Here is a 17686-nt window from a genome sequence, read left to right as displayed (position 1 = left end):
CTGAAGAAGATTTTGCCATTTAAAATGAATTAATGAAAAAAATTTTATTCATATTGAGAAAAGTGAATTTCCCATGCAAAATTGAATCTTCATTAACGCTTTTCTTTTTATTTAGACTTCTAACTGTATTGGGTAATGTAAGATATTAAAGGACTTTGCTAGGCAAGAAACTCAACTCTTCTTTTGGCCATAAACAGTACATTATTTTAAATAGTACCTAATGTTTCTCTGCTGTGTGGAGCTTTTACCAGTGGATTACACACACTGAGACAGGGAGAGGAGGCTGTGAATTGTGTTGTGCGTCACACATCTGTTACTGCCTCCTAATGGGGTCTCGTTCTGTCCTGGGCGACTGTGGCTTGTGGTTAGGTGGTTGTATGTGCACCATGTTAAGGGTCACAGTGATGCAGACGTGATAACATTGTACAGTTTTGGTTTGTACTACTCTTAATACCGGTCCATTTAACCTGAGATCTTAAATGTCTTGCAGTCTTAAATACATTTCCAGAATGTACTATTACACACATATCACTTACGTTCCCATGTAAACACTGCCTGCACGGTCATCTTGTTTCCCTCAAGCAATATGGTCATGAAAGTGCGTGTGAAAATGTTTTTTAGAGAGTAAATTTCTTTAATTAAATTATAATACAGTTGGATTTTCCCCCTCAATAAGCCCCATACTCATTTTTAGAGCAGTTCTTTGGATTTCAGTTATTCCATTCTGCTATGTTCTTAGAAATAGACAGTTGTTAATGGTTTTTTCCCCCAATATTAAGTACTTTTTTTTTTTTTTTTTTTTGCCATTCCTGAGAATAACATATTTGAAAATGATACCACTGTAACAAAATCTTACAGATTAGAATTTGATGTCCAGAACAGGTTAACTGTGTCAGTCTGAGTAGAAACACTTAAAATGGTGTCTCAGTTTGTACTTCCCCCCACCTCGTTACTTAGAAGCTAGATCTTAGAGAGGTACTGCAAGTAAATTGCTGTTACTACCTGAAAATGATACTGGACAAGAGAAAGTTCTTAATATCTGGACACATAATGTCCTAATTCATTACTGAGTTAAACAGTCCATGAATTTAGGCCTTTTGAGAAGAAAAGAACGAAAGAGAAACCAAGATTTAATCTGTGAATAAAGTGTATATTAGGAATAGAACCAGAGGGGCCCACAGACCCTGTGGGTATACCATTGGAGGTCCCTGTTTTTGTTGAATGAAGCAGATGTAGATCCTGCCGGGGTCCAGAGGAAGAGCAGTCGGCTCCGGGAATAAATAAAGGACCAGGTCCTTTATTCTGTCTGGGTCTCAGTTTATTTGTAAAATGACGGCTTTGCCTTGGATTTTTGATTGTGGAATTTCAAATTAAGTATGGTTAATATTATACTTAAGAGACTTTGTATTAAATTTTTGCAGATTTATGTTTGCATCCATATGATTTATTTAGCAACATGTTTTTTTGGAGAGTGGAGCGATCTCTCCTAAAATAGCCTGAACATAAAGGGCATTAGACCTAGTTTTGTGAATCATGTTACTGTTAGATAATCCCATGGAAATTCGTTATCACAAAACCTAAACCACAGATCTTCATTTCATATTTTCTCTGTGCCAGAGAGCTACTGCGAACTATGGTAGTTAGGAAGAGAAAGTAAAAGATGAAGTTAGGGTTCCAAAGGTTACAATTATGAGGGTGAACAAGATATACTTGTAAGGATATTGAATTCCTGAGGAGCACTAGGGAACGTATCCATGATAGTTTAAAGCAGAGATGGTGGATACTTGGAAATCATCTGATAGTCTGTTAAGATCTAGTGTAGTCTTCATAGACGTCATAGACTTCAGCCACCACCTGTAGTTTATTTAGATTCCTGTAATCTTGACATTGCTCATGACTCTGTAGCAAGTGGTCAGGAGCCATTACAGGTTAGTTTAATGGTTCCATTTTGGTGGCATCCCTGCTCACCTGTGGGTTCCAGACCAACTTGTGACAGTGCTTAGAGGGGCAGCTAGCGCTGGTGAGTCAGAGGCGATACCAAACCATGGAACCACATGCAACTAAGGTAACCGCTTCTAGGTTGTGTGATGTGCATGGAACACATAAGATCCAGTATATTGCGTCAACCACTGAGCATTTATTTCATAGCAGTTGGTCACCAGTGTGCTGTTCATAGCCCTGTGTGCGAGATTCAAGTTTTACATTTTGATTATGTCTGTGCTTCTAAGCTGCTGTCAGCAGGTGGCAGTAGTGTGCAGCCCCAGGCTTCAGTTGCTCTTTTTTGTTTATACAACTGTAAATATACTGTACCTCTTTATCGGAAATTCTTGGGGATTTAGGACCCAGAATTTTCTTTAAAAAAATGTGCCATGGGACTTCCCAGGAAGTCCAGTGGTTAGGACTCAACACTTCCAATGCAGAGGGCACAGGTTTGATCGCTGCTCAGGGGACAAAGATCGTGCATGCAGGGCCGAAAGTACAAAAGACTTTTGGGGTCTCAGAGTTGCTGATGAGGGATTGCAGGTCTGTAATAAAAGTAATGGCAGATCTACTGTTTTCATTCAATGAAACACCTAGTATTTTTTTTCTCTTGTGTTGCTCAGTTGGATAGAGGTAATGGAAAGCTTTCTGTAAAATTTGCCTATTGAAAATGGCAGGGAACAGGCATAAATACAGTGGGAGTTGTAGAACCATCATTGAATTCTGAAGCTTAAGAACAACTGCTTTTATTTTCCTTTTTCCTCAGAAATTGTAGCATGACTGTTCTGCTCAAAAGCCTTTTTTGAGTGGCTCATGTTATGTCCCAGAGCTGTTTATTCATCCAGCACACACACTCAAGTGACTATTATTCTCTCAGGTGCCCTAAGCAAGGTTCTGGGAACACAGTACCTCTCCTCAAAAGATGTCTACCTGGGGAGAAGGGAAAGTGTGATGGAATACCAGAATAAGATGGAGCCATGGGCCTTACTGAACACGACCACCTGTATTAAACAATAAAATTTAATAGACAGGTCAAGTAATTTATACAGACTGCTCTTAGCCCAGCTTTCTGACCCTGACTGTAGGCCAGGCCAGGTCTCTACTGTGCTATTGGCTTCCCAGCTGCCAGCCGCGGTTGTGGCCCCCCAGGTTCCCGAGGGAGCCGCGGGGCAGGGGCAGGTGTCTCACCAGAGATAAGGTCACAGGCAGAGGTGAGTGTGCATCCCGGCTCCACCCCCAGCACCTAGAAAAACCCTGCACAGGGAAGGTGTTCATAAACATTTGTTGAGTGAATTATTGATTGTAAGCACTTTTAAAGTCAAGCACCTAGAATGTGACCTGTGGGAAGGATGACCCACCATCCATGAAATAGCACCTGCTTTGGGTAAGTAGCACCTGCTTTGGGTTCACCTCTGAACGCTGGTCTGCATCTCCAGGAGTCAGTCTGATTGGCCCTGTGTTCATTATCTGGAGCTGCTGGTTGCCCGTGACCATCCGTCTATGAGGGCTGAGGGAGTTGAGATGTAGGTCTTGGTGGTTCATAGTTATGTTCAAAATAGAAATACTTAGACATCACTAGTGAAGCGTAAAAGGCAGATTTCTGATCTGTCTCCAGGAGGTTGATTTAGTAGATTCAGAGTGGGTCCCAGAGAGCTGCATTTTTTACACCTGGGTTCAAAACCCAAGACCTACAGTCACAAGACCTCACTAACATTTCCTTTAGAAGAGATGGAAGAGAAGCCAATACAGGCATTTTTCTTATGAAAATTGTTTTGTACTTGTGTACTGGAACATATGCTTTTCAAAGTTTGAAAGCGTCCCTTTGGGAAACCAAGAGGAAGCCTACGTTTGTGGAAGGACTCGTTAACTGGAGTCTCCGGTTCAGTTAGTCGAGCTCCAGAGAACTGTGAACTATTGCAGACACAGCTTTTACCTATTGCCGTAACCAAGGGGCATGTGGCTCATTTGAGATAGGCCTTTTCTCTGCCTGTTTCCATAACTTTGAGGATATTGTTTCTCAAGAGTGGCCGTGGGGATGAGCTGAATAGTCACTGGCCTCCTTTCTGTGGGAGAGCACACAGAGTGGTGTTGACACCAGCTCAGTAAGGGGTGCAGCTGGGCCCCTTTAGGTCTTGTGGGCAGTGTGCCCCTTCACCCCTGCTGGTCCCTTCTGGTCTACCCCAGTCATCTGGGACCTGCTGCTGTTGCTAGAACAAGTATTTTGTGAGCAGATACCCGGGCAGGAGTAAAGACAGCTGCGGAACATTTGAAGGTGGGGAGACAGACGGGGCCACGAACAGCCCCCATCCTCCCCTCCCCCACTGCTCTATCCACTCACTGTTTCCATTTCCAGACCTTTTCCTCTCACATCTCTAATACTTTCCCCCATTCTTAAACTCAGAGGTCAGCAAACCCATGTAAATAGGACCAGAGGGTCAATATCTCAGGCAATGTGGAGCATAGTGTGTAGGTACTTAGAAAATTTTCCACACATTTTTTACTGACAAAATTCAAAATATAATTGAGAACAAGATTTCCTAACAGCTACAATGAGGGGGATGGAAGGTTTTGGGGGAGTGCCCACCTTGCTTAGTTGGGTTTCAAAGTCAGTGGTTCACTATCATCAAAGTTGATTGCAAAATTCATCTGTTAGGTTTCATGTATTTTATTTTGGGGGTAAGTGCTCTTTAAAAAAAAATCTGGCTGTGCTGGGTCGTAGTTGCAGTATGTGGGATTCAGTTCCCCAACCAGGAGTTGAACCTGGGCCCCCGACATTGGGAATGTGGAGTCACAGCCACTGGACTTCCAGAGAAGTCCCCTAGGCTTTGTGAGCCTCTTAATAGTTTTGGTGCATGTTCTTTTTTTTTTTCAACCTTTTAAAAACGTAAAGCCATTCTTAGCCCACAGGGTATATAGACGCAGGCTGTGGACCAGATCCAGGCTGTGGGTTGCTTTATGGCCCTCTCTATGAGCAACTGTAGGGTAGCTGTGTTATTACTTCACTTTTCAGATGGAGAAGCTGATGAACAAAGGCCCAATAACTTAGCGAGCTCAGCACCCAGGAGGTGACAGAACCAGGGTTCCCATGGGCAGCTCCAGACACCACGTCACTCTACTATGGTGTCCAGACGCCGAACCTATCCAACAGAGCTAGTGATTTATGCCCCAGCATCTCAGTTGGAGGAGCAAGGTAGCCTGAAGATAGGGTGTAGGAGTGACCCCACAGACTTAGAGCCCTCCAGGCTCCTCTGTCCATGGAATATTCCAGGCAGGGATACTGCAGTGGGTTGCCATTCCCTTCTCCAAGGGATCTTCCTGACCTGGGGATCGAACCCAGGTCGCCAGCACTGTGGACAGATCCTTTACCATCTGAGCCACCAGGGATGCCCCGGTATGTGGTTTAAGAGTCTGTAAAAGAAGCCATTCCCCTGCAGTGCACTTTCCCCACACCCATGGGGTCTGGAGGTTTAGGGGAGGGTGAGACCCAGGGCCTCAGGCACCATGTGTGACAGGTGGAGGCTGGAGGGAGACCTGGTCTGGTGCCCAGAAGGCTGGAGGACAGGCTAGCCCAGGATGGGAGGCAGAGATCCCAGTGTGCACCGTGAGCTGTCCCTGAACCTGGCAGGAGCCTCCACTTGTGTCTGCAGCCTGCTGTCAGGTGTCTTCTCATTCTAGAGCAAGGATGGAAGCTTTCAACAGGGAAGATGGACATCAGAATAAAAGGAAGGTGGAAGGAGAAACTGCAGTGGAAGACGAAGAAAACTGGAAGTGATGTTCAAGGAAAGATAAACACAGTAAACAGAGGCTATGGAAAAGGAATGTAAGACAAGAAAAGAAAAATATTGGAAATATCAAGTAAATAACAAGTTTGAGAAGATTTTCATAAAGTCCTGTAAGAAGATGAAGAAAGGCAAAGAGAAGAAAACTCAAGGTTCAGGAGGTGCAACGTGAAACAGGCAGACTTCCAGAAAGAAGAAAATGAAGGGGAGGAAGAAGGAGCAGGTCACCCCGGGTGAAAGGGCCCCCAGCCCACAGAGTGATTACTTCAGGGACTCAGACCAAGACACAATGCTGGGAAAAAATCTGCATGTGAAGAAAAGGTTCTAAAGGGTTCACCAGAGGCAGAATAAAAAAAAAAAAAAAACAAAAAAAAAAACCCAAACAAGCTAGGGAGTGCGAGTGTCATCAGGCTTTTTAACAGCAGTGCTGCGAGTTAGAAAACGATGCCCCAGTGCCTTTAAGATTCCAACAAAAAAATGATTATTCCAGTTTGGAATTCGTTATCTCAAACTACCAGGATGTGTTCAGATATAAAAGTTTTCAGAAAGTTTACCTCTTAGGTGCATTTGTCAAGGAGTGACTCTTCCCAAAGTGAGGTGACTGAAGGAAAGGGAGACATGGGTCCAGGGACAGGACGGGAGGGAGCATTGAATGGAGGTGGAGGATCAGGACCGGGTGATCTCTGCCGGGAAATTTCGGACCCGCACCCTTCCCTTTGCGATATCGGTGTGGGGCCTGGCGGAGGGAGAGGAGGGAAGGGGCTGGCGCCTCTTAAATTTAAGGCTTCAGGCCACCAGGGTTCTAGGAAACCTCAGTGTTGGCCCCTAACCCACCTCTGTCCCCAGCAGACCACGGGCGCACCAGGTCCACCCGGGTGGGATGGGCAGTCTCCCTCCATCCTGGCGACAGCAGCTGGTCCCCACCACCCCCACTCCCCCCATGGTTGCATACTTAAGAGTCATCTTTTATGGCATCCTACTCCAGTATTCCTGCCTGGAGAAGCCCATGGACAGAGGAGCCCGGCGGGCTAGTTTGTGGGGTCTCAAAAGAGTAGGACAGGAGTGAGCGACTCAGCACACATGCACTTGAGCCTCAGCTGGAGCGTGATTATTAATTCGCTGTTTTTTGTGCGAAGTCAAGGTGCGCCCCTTCCTCACCTGGGTCGTGATTTCGCCCCAGAGAGGAATCAGGTGTGTCCGGGGTTGCTCGTGGGTCCCAGCCGCCCGTCCCCCAACCAGGGCGCACCTGGGGTTGCAGGGGGCGGGGGTGGACAGCAGTCCTCGCGGAGTCCCCGCGGTCACACAGGACTGACTGCAGAGAGACAGATGGATGGGGAAGGAGAGGGACCGGGGCGCGGGGCAAGTCTGCAGTCAGGGACTCCTGTCTCGTGCTCAGTGGGCGGGGGGAGGGCGTACGCCTTTCTCCCGCGGTTCCGCAGACCCCCGAGCCCGAGTCTGGCTGAGCGGTGGACAAAGCGCTGTGTTCGGGGCCCCTGGGGCCGAGGCTCCAACAGCGTGATCCCGGGTAGAGTCACCATCTGGGAGGCGCTAGGCGGCCGGCGAGGGGTTGGTTTGCGCCGGGGGTGGGGCTGCTTTTGCGCCAAAGAGCCGGCGTGAGGTCCTCGGATGCTGGGGGTCCCGGATGCGCGGGGTGCCCAGATCCGCGGGTCCCTGGATGCTGGGGTCCCGGATGCGCGAGGCTCCTGGATACAACGAATGCTGGGGATCTCAAACGCTGGGGGTCCCGGATGCCCGGGGTCCTGGGTACGCGGAGCACCTTGCTCTGGTGTGGCCCGGATTGGCCACAGAGCTCACTGGTTCCTCAGAGCAGGCCGCGAGGGGCGGGCTGAGCGCGCTGCTGGCACGGTTTCCACACAATCTTTTTAAAACATCTGATTGCTCGTTTTTTAACGGGGTTGCTGACCCAGAAGTGGCAGCGACTCGAGAGGCCTGGATGGAGTACCAGCCACTCTGAGGTCCGCCGGGGAGGCCTTGGTTTGTACCCAGTCGGCAGACAGAGGATCCTCTAGAGGCGACAGGGCATCCGTGCCGTGTCGCTTCTCCCGGGGGCTTCCCACCAGATGGCTCAGGTCAGCCGCACCTGCTGCCCCTTCTGCAAAGTCCATCTTTCTCCGCCTGGTTCCGTTCTGGTCGTGTTTTGTGCCTGTAGACTGCGCCCCCGCCCCCATCACAGGCGGGCCGGCCCCCACTTCCCACCCCAGTACAGAGGAGGGTCTAGCCTTGCAGCCATGCTTGGGCACAGTGGGTGCTGAAGGGCGGCCCTTATTACTATTATTACAGGATGTCGACTGACAAAATTCTTACAAAATTTCAGTTGACAAGCTGCAGAAGGAAAATCATGCCCTTTCCCCAGAACTTGAAAGAAAGAAAAAAAAAAATCTGTATTAAAGTACTAGCTGTTGTCTGGGGACCTGTCTAGGTACACTTGAGCTCACTCCTTTGGGTGAAAAAACTGTGTTCTGACAACCTGGTAGCTGGTGAAGCAGCTCCAGGCCCCACAGTTTGGAAGTCTTGTGTTTGTTGGTTGGGCACATTCACACACGCGCACACACACACATGACCTGGTGTGCCAGAAGGGACCAGGTTTACCCGCTGGCAACATGGGGGACATTTCCAGTGACACGGGGGAGTATGAGTCAGGAGAGAAGCAGGTCACCTTTGTAACTGAAGTCAGCTTTGTGGTAGATTATGTGGGTCCCTGCTAAGTCGTGTCCAACTCTTTGCTTCCCCACGGACTGTAGCCCAGTAGGCTCTCTGTCCATGACATTTCCCAGGCAAGAATACTGGAGTGTGTTGCCATTTCCTTCTCCAGGGGTCTTCCTGACCCAGGGATAGAACCTGAGTCTTCTGTATTGGCAGCTGGATTCTTTACTACTAGCATCACCAGGACAGATTATAGAAGCTCTCAAATCTAGATATTTGTGAAAAAGCAAACCTTCTGAAATAAGAGGTATTTATTTAAATCCCCGTTTGTCTTTCTCCTTCTCCCCTAGCCTAGTGATGTGGCCCAGAACTCCACTTTGTTGAACTGAATCTCTGAAATAATCATGTGGTCAAACTTTCAGTCAGCATGCAACCGAAGGCCACAGCCACTCAGTGACCCTGTGGGGAGAGGCTGATGGATGCACACGGTAACACTCAGGAAACAGGGGAGGAGGCAAAGAAGATTCTAGAGAGCTTTTTAGAGGTGGTAGAAAGTGACTACATTTTGGAATTAGGATGTGTAAGTAATGGCTTTCTGGACAATTCTCATTCTTTTTGGTAAATATTCTGCTTTAGACTTGAAAAAATATTTTGGGCCAGATTATTTTGTGGAAAGAATAAAGAATACTAAATTTTTCCCATAAGGGGGAAACATCTTAATACAGCAAATATATCTGAAAGTTCATCCTCTTGGGAGTATTCACATTCTGCCCACCTGGTCCTTACCTGTATGCGCACATAACTGGTATATAAATACAATTACATTCATATTCCACTTTTGCACCGATAGAGCATAAGTATTTTTTACGTAGTTTCTCTGAGTATTGTTGATTACGTAAACTATTTCTGTAGTTTACTATGACTTCTTAAAATTTTTTAAGCATAAGGTCATTGGGAAAAGGCCTCCCTTGTACTTTACTCATTGCTGCTGATTATTTTAAGATTAAGACTCGCCTGTAAAATACGTGTCTGTGCCAGTCTTAAAAGAGAACAAAACAAAACCTCAGCCCCCAAACACAAAGGATCTTCTCCCCAGGAATGGTAGAAACAGCACTATTCCCTCACCCATGCTTCTTCACATGGTCAGTATTGATTGGCATCAGCAGTGGACAAGACAACTCAGGGGACACATGGTCACAGAGCAATCAGGGAGCCTGGATACCGGCAGGCACACCTGCACCTTTGGATGACACGTGACCCAGGGGATGAGAAGGCTGCAAACTCAGGGCTGTGGTGCAAGGAGGCTGAAGGAGCTGCCGTCCACCTCGGTGGTGTGGGGAGATGTCTGGAGGGGTTGGACTTGAAATTGGGATGGAGAATGGTTTGGGAAAGACAGAAGACATTCAACTCTCAGAGACTAAGAGGAGCAGTTCCTGAGGAAGGACCTGCACTGGGAGAACAGTGGGTACTGTGGGTGGTCTCCCTCAGTGCAGGTGCAGAGTCCACGCAGGAAAACGGTGCCCCAAAAAGCCAGTAGCAGCTGGAGCTGGATCATGCGGCCTCAAAGCTTTATTTATTTATTTATTTTTTTCGAAGCTTTATTTAAATGGGACTCACAGATGGTTTGTAAGTAGGTGTGTGACTTTAAAATAGAGCTTTAAAATATAAATCTGAATGGTTTTGTTCCAGATGGGCTGAACAGGGCCCAGCCTGCAGGCAGAGAACACAGTTGAATGGCCAGGGAGCAGGTGGCAGAAACAAATGTGAGACTTGCCAGCACAGAAATGGGCTGAAGAGGGGACACGATTTGGGATAGAGGGAAAGGGAGGTGGTGGTCGTTTTGAGGTTTTGAAGGAGGCCCATCAGGAACAGCGTCCAGCCCTGGCCAACCCTCTGTCAGCTTTGGCTGTGTTCTGTCTGGGATCCAGGTGGGGCCCTGAAGACTGGGGGCACCTCCTTGATCACAGATCAGACTAGGTGTGGACAGGCTATCAGAAAACTCTAAAGGGAGGAGAGAAAAGGACAGGGACTCTGGGAATGGCCACATGTAATGGGAAGAGAGAGAAGGACCAACAGGGCATGTCTAGGAGCTAGACCATGGGGCTGCAGGGGTCCATCTCTGCATATCAGCGGAATTTCCTTTGCCTCCACCCTCAAATCCCTACACCAGCTGACATGGGACAGCCTAACTCCAAATGTCAAATGCCAAACCTAGTGACAGATTCAAAGAATCTCAGGGCTGGAGGGGACCCTGGAGGTGACAGTCAGGTGAGCACCAAGGGAAGCTGCTGCCTGCCAGCTAGGTCATTCCCTGGATCTCTGGGGAACTGGGATGGTTTCTGGCGCTCAGGCCACAGGGGCTCAGAGTCTGCCTGCCTTCAAGCAGTGGCAAAAGAACTGAGCAGTGCCACCAGAGACTGTCTGGCTTGAAACATCTAAAATATTAACTATCCATCCCTTCACAGGAGATTGGAGGAACCCTGGCAGATACAGCTGGCTACCTAGCTAGCTGTGCTCCTATTGTGAACAGTCAGAACTTTCTCTTTCGACCTGGGCAGATCGCGATGCTTTAAAAAAGCACCAGGAATGCTTTTTGGGAATCAGAGTTTTCCATCATGTGACTTGGCCAGATTCCAGGGAATTTATTCATCGACAGAGGAGTTGGATAGAGGACAAGCATAAACACAACCCTCAGACCTCACTTTTGTCCCTGCTCATCTCTTGTCCTTTGAGCCAGCACAATGAAAGTGCTTCAATAAGCAGGGTCAAGTAGGATGGACCAGAGAGAATGTGAAAGCGAGATTATGGCTGTGATTAGAGGCTGAATGCCCTTGGTCACGCGGCGTGAACTAAGACCACCTTTATTATAAACAGCAGCCTGACTCTTGGAGGCATAGAATAGATGACGACTGCATTTTAAACTGTTTTGTTCAAATGAATGAAGCACAGTCATTTTGGGAAACAGGGAGGCAAAATTTTGAAAGAGCTGAAAAGGTTTGCAAATGCTTGTTATTTTTAACATTCCTGAGGGACTTGGGTCACTTGCCTAGGGAATCCCGTGGACAGAGGAGCCTGGTGGGCTATAGTCCACGAGGTCGCAAAGAGTCGGACACGACTGAGTGACTTCACTTTCTTTTCTTTCTTTCTGGGTCACTTTAGTCCTCACGCAGTGTAGGAACTGATGCCCTTTTACTAGTTTAGAAGCATTGGATTGTTTGGCTTTGGATCCATGTGTATGTGAGAGTTGGTCGATTTAGGAAGTGTGTCCACCAAGCTGTTTGGAATTCGCTGGAGTGACCTTGGGTGGGGAGGTGTCCTCCCATGGGAGTGCTGGTCTCTTTGGGAAGCAGAGGGACAGATACATCACAACTCTCAGTGCAGTTTGTGTCTTTTGATCAGTAATTCCACTTCTACAAATGTGTCCTAATGAAACAGGGATGTGGAAGAGATTTATGAACAACATACATTATTTAAAATAGTAAAAAACTGGAAATAATTTACAGGTCCAACATATAGATTCTGCTTAAACAAATTATCATATATTTATATGGTAGAAAGTCAAGAAGCCTTTAAAATTATGAATTTGAAGAAAATGTATTAACCTGAAGAAATGTTCATAATATAGTAGGAAAAATATCAGAATAAATATGATCACTTAGAAAATATCTATAAAAAATAAAAATGTTAGCAAAGATTTATCTCTGGGTGGGATTTTAAATGTCCTGCACATTTTTCTTCCTGCTTTGGTCTTTGTACTTTCAGTATCACGTGTCTTGGTATAGATTTTTTTTCCTTTGACTTGAGCTTTATTGGGCTTTTGAAGCTTTGGGTTGGATCTTTGATTAATCCTGGCAAATTCTCAGCTGTGTCTTTTCAAATATTGTCTCTGCTCCTCTCTGTTCCCTGTCCTCCTGGTTACTGATTAGGCATGCCTGGGACCCTCCGTCTCTGTCCTCATGACATGGAACTTCTTTTTCATGCTTCCCATTTCTGTGACTCTCTGAGCAGCATTCTAGTCATCCCTTCAACTGTACCTTTAGTATTTCTTCAGCTGTGTGTTAAATCTATTCATTGTCTTAAATTTCAACTATTATTTTTTAAAATTTCTAGATCTTCTGTTTGGTCATTAGTTTTATAATTTCTTGTTCTCTGCACTTACTATTAACCTTGCCTTTTAATTCTTTAGACATAGTAGGCATAATTCAATTATACTCTGATAAGTCTAGAATCTGAATTCCTTGTAGGTCTATTTCTGCTTTCTGTTGTTTCTGTTTAATCTCACTCATGGAGCCTCATTTCATTTCTTTTTTAAACTTTTATTTATTTATTTATTTGCCACGCAGCTTGTGGGATCTTAGTTCCCTGACCAGGGATTGAACCTGCGTCCCCTGCCATGGAAGTGTGGAGCCCTGGGGTGAGGACCTGAAGGAGAGGTGACCAGAGGGGCACAGGAGCCCATGGATGAGGGGTTTAGCCCCAGAGCTGGTGGCACTTTGACCCACTCAGGGGAAACTCGAAGTCTGTCTCAGTAGAGCTGGTTTTACAGAAGGAATCCCCCAGCCTGGCCAGGAGAGAGTGTCTCTGAAACCATACCCTCCCCTGCTCCAACCTGCGTCAGAGGAAGTTTAGACGGTTCGAGCAGAACCCAAGCTGGACCCAGCCCATTTGAAGTGCAGGGGTGGGGATGAGGGGGTGCCCCTTCCAGGTGGCCCTGCCTGTCCTGCCCATCCCTCAATCCATGGGGGACCTGGCAAGACAGAGGCTGGGCGGGACAGTCTCAGGGTGTCCATTCCTGGCCCTTGGGCCTCCTGCGGTCCCACCCCCCTCTATACAGAGGCCACGGACCACTTCTCATCAGGGATAGTGTCTCAAGGCAAAGCTTAGATGGTGAGTGGAGAAAATCTTGAGTCCTGGAACACAGGGGAACAGGGAAGGACTGTTCCAGCTTCAGCTAGGTTTGCCAAATGGGTCAACTCCAAAATGTGAGGGTTCCTGGTGGCTGTTTTGTGTCTCATCCAGACTAAATCATCTGAGTATGGAGGCGGTCTCGGAGACCTGGCTGTGCAGACATGCCAGATGGAGATTCTCCTGTTGTGTTAATGGTTAAAGAGCTAGTTTCTTAACCATGCCTTCAGCGAGGCTGAGAAGGGATGTGCCTTCCAAGCAGGCAGTACCAGCCAGCTCCACACAGTCATCCTTTCATCATATTGTCAGTGGGTCACTGTTTATGATATAAAACACAGTCTGCCGTGGAGTGTGGCCCCACATACATCATCAGGAAGGTAAAGTTATTCGTAAAAAATGAACCAGGTGGGACAAGGTACAGTTTTGGGGACAAGGACTGATGAGATGCAGGGGAGGTTCGAGGTGAGGTGTGACAAGCACCAGGCTCAGCATCACCACCGTTCACTAGCTTGTAAACAAGGAGCCACTGGGACCCTGTGCTGTCGTCCAGCCACGGGTGCACAGAACCTGCCTCTGCAGTCAGTGTAGCAACAGTGTGGACACCTTAAGGCCCTGTCCCAACCAGTACCCATGTGTGCAACCACGACACTGTCACTCACACCTCCAAAAGCAAACAGGCTACCCACAAAGAATGGTTAGGAGACTTGAGGAGTTTTATTTTGTACTGTTAAAAAAATGTAGGTCATGGATTCATCTGTATAAATAAGTTTTCTGGCAACAGTAGTTAACTTTTAACCTCCCATTCAAAAACTTCACAACTTCAAGCATTTGAACTGCACTTAGAGATTTTCCAACGCTGGCTTCAGTTGTATATGGTACATTTTCACAGTAATTAACTGACTCATAAAGTCGAAGAATTTCTTTTAAAGTTCAAATCTTTACTAGTATGCAAAGGACAAATTTGCACTCTTTTGATCAGTATCCATTTTAATAGGACTATTTGCTTCATTTTTCCTGAAAGATAGTAAATGGGGAAAAATAGGCATATCTGTACAATTCATATCAAAGCACAAAATGCCATTTAAAAAATAAATACCTAAGGCATACTTGTCACACTTTTACTCAGTTTCCTTGGCCATTCAAACTTATCTAAAGGGTCCGCCTCTTGCAGGCTCTCCTGCCTGCCCGCCACATCTCTGCCCCTGGAGGGTGGCTGCTCCTCAGTTGTCATGAAGGGTGTGGTTTGATGTCCTGGGCTTCAGAGACCTGTCAGAAACTCAGTGACTGTATGGAATCTTTTTTTAGTACTGTTTGGCAAATATCCCAAATGAAATTCAACTCTAAGTTAAAGTCTCAAACAGAGATAAGACTAAGAGCTTCTAGACTTGCTGGGCGGTCCAAAGCCTCGGGGGGCATAGGGCTGGAAAACCGTTGACCCCAACCTGAAGTGACACAGACCCTCTGCCTTCCCACAGCAGACACCACAGCCCCCACCGGGCCGCAGCATCTCCGGGAAGGCCTCCGGGCTCCGGGCGCGCAGGCTGCTGGGACAATCTTTGGAGGCCCCGGCCCCTGTGCCCCCTCCCGTCTCGGATGCGCCCCTCACTACCTCACAGCGCTAGGAACAGCAAGCACTGACACACGGACCCGACCCTCGCTCGCCCCCTCCACCCGCTCCAGCCCCTCCCGCCTCCAGGCCGCCCCCCGCCGGTGAGCGCCCTGGGCCTGGACGCTGGGCCGCTGCTAGATGGCCAAGTCGCCGGCCCTGGCCCGGCCGCCGCTGGACTTACTGGCCTTGCTGGACCGGCCGGGGTCTGCGGGGTGCTCGGGGGGCGCGTGCAGCTCCACGGCCGTCACCGCCCCCTCCCCGTCGCTGTCGCCCGAGCTCCCCGCCGCCCCCTCCGGAAGGGACTGCTGGGGGCCACCCCCGGGGCTCTCGGCTGCAGGCGGCGTCGGCGCGGGCGGGGAGGCCTTCCTGGACGAAGTTTGCGGCTCGGCCTCACGGTTAGCCCAGTTCTGCGCCGGGGCGCGCAGGCCCTGGTTGCCGCCGCCGCCGGGGGTGCCGGGGGTCCCGGGCAGGGCCGCGGGCAGGGGAGGCTCGGGGTAGCCCGGGGCAGACGCCTGCCCCAGGGAGGAGGCAGAGGGCGCGTAGTAGGGCGGGAACCCGATGGTGACGGCGGGCGGGGCGGAGTTGGGGGGCAGGAGGAGGGGGCTCCCCCCCACCGGCTTTACGGATCCCGCCCTGGAACCAGGGGTGTCCGGGCGGAAGGGGCTGGTCATCCCCTGTTTCAGCTTCTTCCAGCCCAGGTGGTAGATCTCCAGCACGTTGAGGAGCAGGGACACGCAGGCCACGGCCAGCATGAAGAGGATGAAGATGGTCTTCTCCGTGGGCCGTGAGATGAAGCAGTCCACCGTGTTGGGGCAGGGCCAGCGGTCGCAGCGGTATAGCGGCTTCAGCTGGAAGCCGTACAGGAAGTACTGCCCGGCGATGAAGCCCACCTCGAACAGCGTCTTGAAGATGATGTTGAAGACGTAGGTGCGGAGCAGGGCGCCGGCGATGCGCACCTTGCCGCGGTCGTCGCGCACGGGGGCCGGGTCCTGGTGCCCCTCTGGGCCGGCGGCCTTCGGCGGCTCCTCCTCACGCTCCTTCCGCTTCTCTTCCATGCGCACCAGGTGCAGCACGTGGCCCAGGTAGATGAGCGTGGGCGTGGACACGAAAATGATCTGCAGCACCCAGAATCGCACATGCGAGATGGGGAAGGCGCGGTCGTAGCACACGTTCTCGCAGCCGGGCTGCTGCGTGTTGCAGGTGAAGTCCGACTGCTCGTCCCCCCACACCTCTTCGGCCGCGGCCCCCAGCACCAGAATCCTGAAGATGAACAGCACCGTCAGCCAGACCTTGCCGATGACAGTGGAGTGCTCCTGGGCGTTCTCTAGGAGTCTCCCCAGGAAGCTCCAGTCGCCCATCGCTTCAGACTGCTAACCTGCAGGGGAACAGGCTCGTTACTAGGCCTAGGCCGGCCAGGCGAGCTGAGGGCACGGCCCCCGGGCAGCCCTGGGCCCCGATGTGCGTGGGATATGCTGTCATGGGGAGCTGTGCTCACCCTCCCCAGCGGGAACCCTCCAGGGAAGGTTGTGAGTGTCCATGCGGGTATGCAGGAGCAGGTGTGTATGTACATGCACAGGTGTGTGTACATGCCCAGCTGTGCATGTACATGTACACGTGTGTGTGCAGGCACAGGTGTGTGTATACATATACAGGTGTGTATGTACATGTGAAGCACAGGAGTGTGTGTGCATGTACAGCTGCGTGTATGCACACATACAGGTGTGTATGCACACGTGAAAGAGCAGGTCTGTATGTGCATGTACAGATGTGTGTACATGCACAGGTGTGTGCGCATGTACAGCTGTGTGTGTACATGTACAGGTGTGTGTATGTGCATGTACAGGTGTGTATATGCACATGTGCATGTACAGGTGTGTGCACATGCACAGGTGTATGTTCATGCAAAGTGTACATGTACAGGTGTGCATGTGTGTGTATGTGTGCAGACACAGGTGTGTGTATACATGTACAGCTGTGTGTATGTACATGTGAAGTCACAGGTGTATGTATGTGCATATACATGTGTGTGCACACATGTATAGGTCTGTGTGTACATTATGGGTGTGTGTGTGTACATGTATAGGTGTATGTGTATGTGTGCAGGCACAGGTGTGTTTGTATGTACATGTCCAGGTGTGTGTATGTATATGTATGGGTGCAAGTACAGGTGTGTGTGTGTGTGCACCGATGCAGGCACAGTTGTGAGCATGCCTGTGTCTCTCCCTGAGGAGGGTTTGGTAACTGTCCCCAGCACCTGTGGCCCTGAGCAGAGGTCATGCTGCACAGGTGCCAGCAGGAGGGAGGCAACTGCAGGCCACGAGGAGGACTGCCTGAGAGAAGCCCCAGCCCACTCCCGGCCTCCTCGCTCTGCACACAGCTGGGCCGATTCCTAACCTGACAGCTGGTGTCGTTCAGAAAGAAGGGCCTCGTGAGGTCTCGGGTGACTGCCGAAGGCCGGCGGGTGATAGGAGGGTCGATGGGTGGCGGGGAGGACAGAAAGGAACACGTCGTGAAAATGAAACAGAGCAGGACTGGTGTGCGTGCAGACGCAGGGAGGACGGGCCCTGGGCGCGGGGCCCTAGCCTGTCCTTCCCGAAGGAAGGGGCCTGTGTCCTGCGCCTGTTGGGCTGGACTGCGGGCTGCAGTGCTGGGGCGGGGCAGCCGCATGGCCCCGTGTCCTGCGGAAGGAAGGACCGGTTGGAGGGAGACCAGCTGGAGAGGTCTCCCAGCCGGGAGGGTAGTGGGGGGT

The 17686-nt window shown here is 49.5% G+C and overlaps 1 protein-coding gene across 1 annotated transcript; it reads right to left on the bottom strand.

Annotated features, from left to right (window-relative positions):
* Window positions 1-14023: 14023 nt before the first annotated feature.
* Window positions 14024-16369, bottom strand: GJA3 (gap junction protein alpha 3). Its single transcript, XM_086329824.1, has one exon. It carries the CDS (start codon window positions 16293-16295, stop codon window positions 15072-15074), a length of 1224 nt encoding a protein of 407 aa, XP_086185950.1. The 5' UTR covers window positions 16296-16369; the 3' UTR covers window positions 14024-15071.
* Between the last annotated feature and the right edge of the window lie 1317 nt (window positions 16370-17686).

This window comes from Bos grunniens, chromosome 12, assembly GCF_055505025.1.
Source record: "Bos grunniens cultivar Pamir isolate PY7600 chromosome 12, Bosgru_T2T1.0, whole genome shotgun sequence".
Taxonomy (NCBI): domain Eukaryota; kingdom Metazoa; phylum Chordata; class Mammalia; order Artiodactyla; family Bovidae; genus Bos; species Bos grunniens.
Note: the sequence above shows the minus strand (reverse complement) of the source record. Positions and strands in the feature narration are given on the sequence as shown.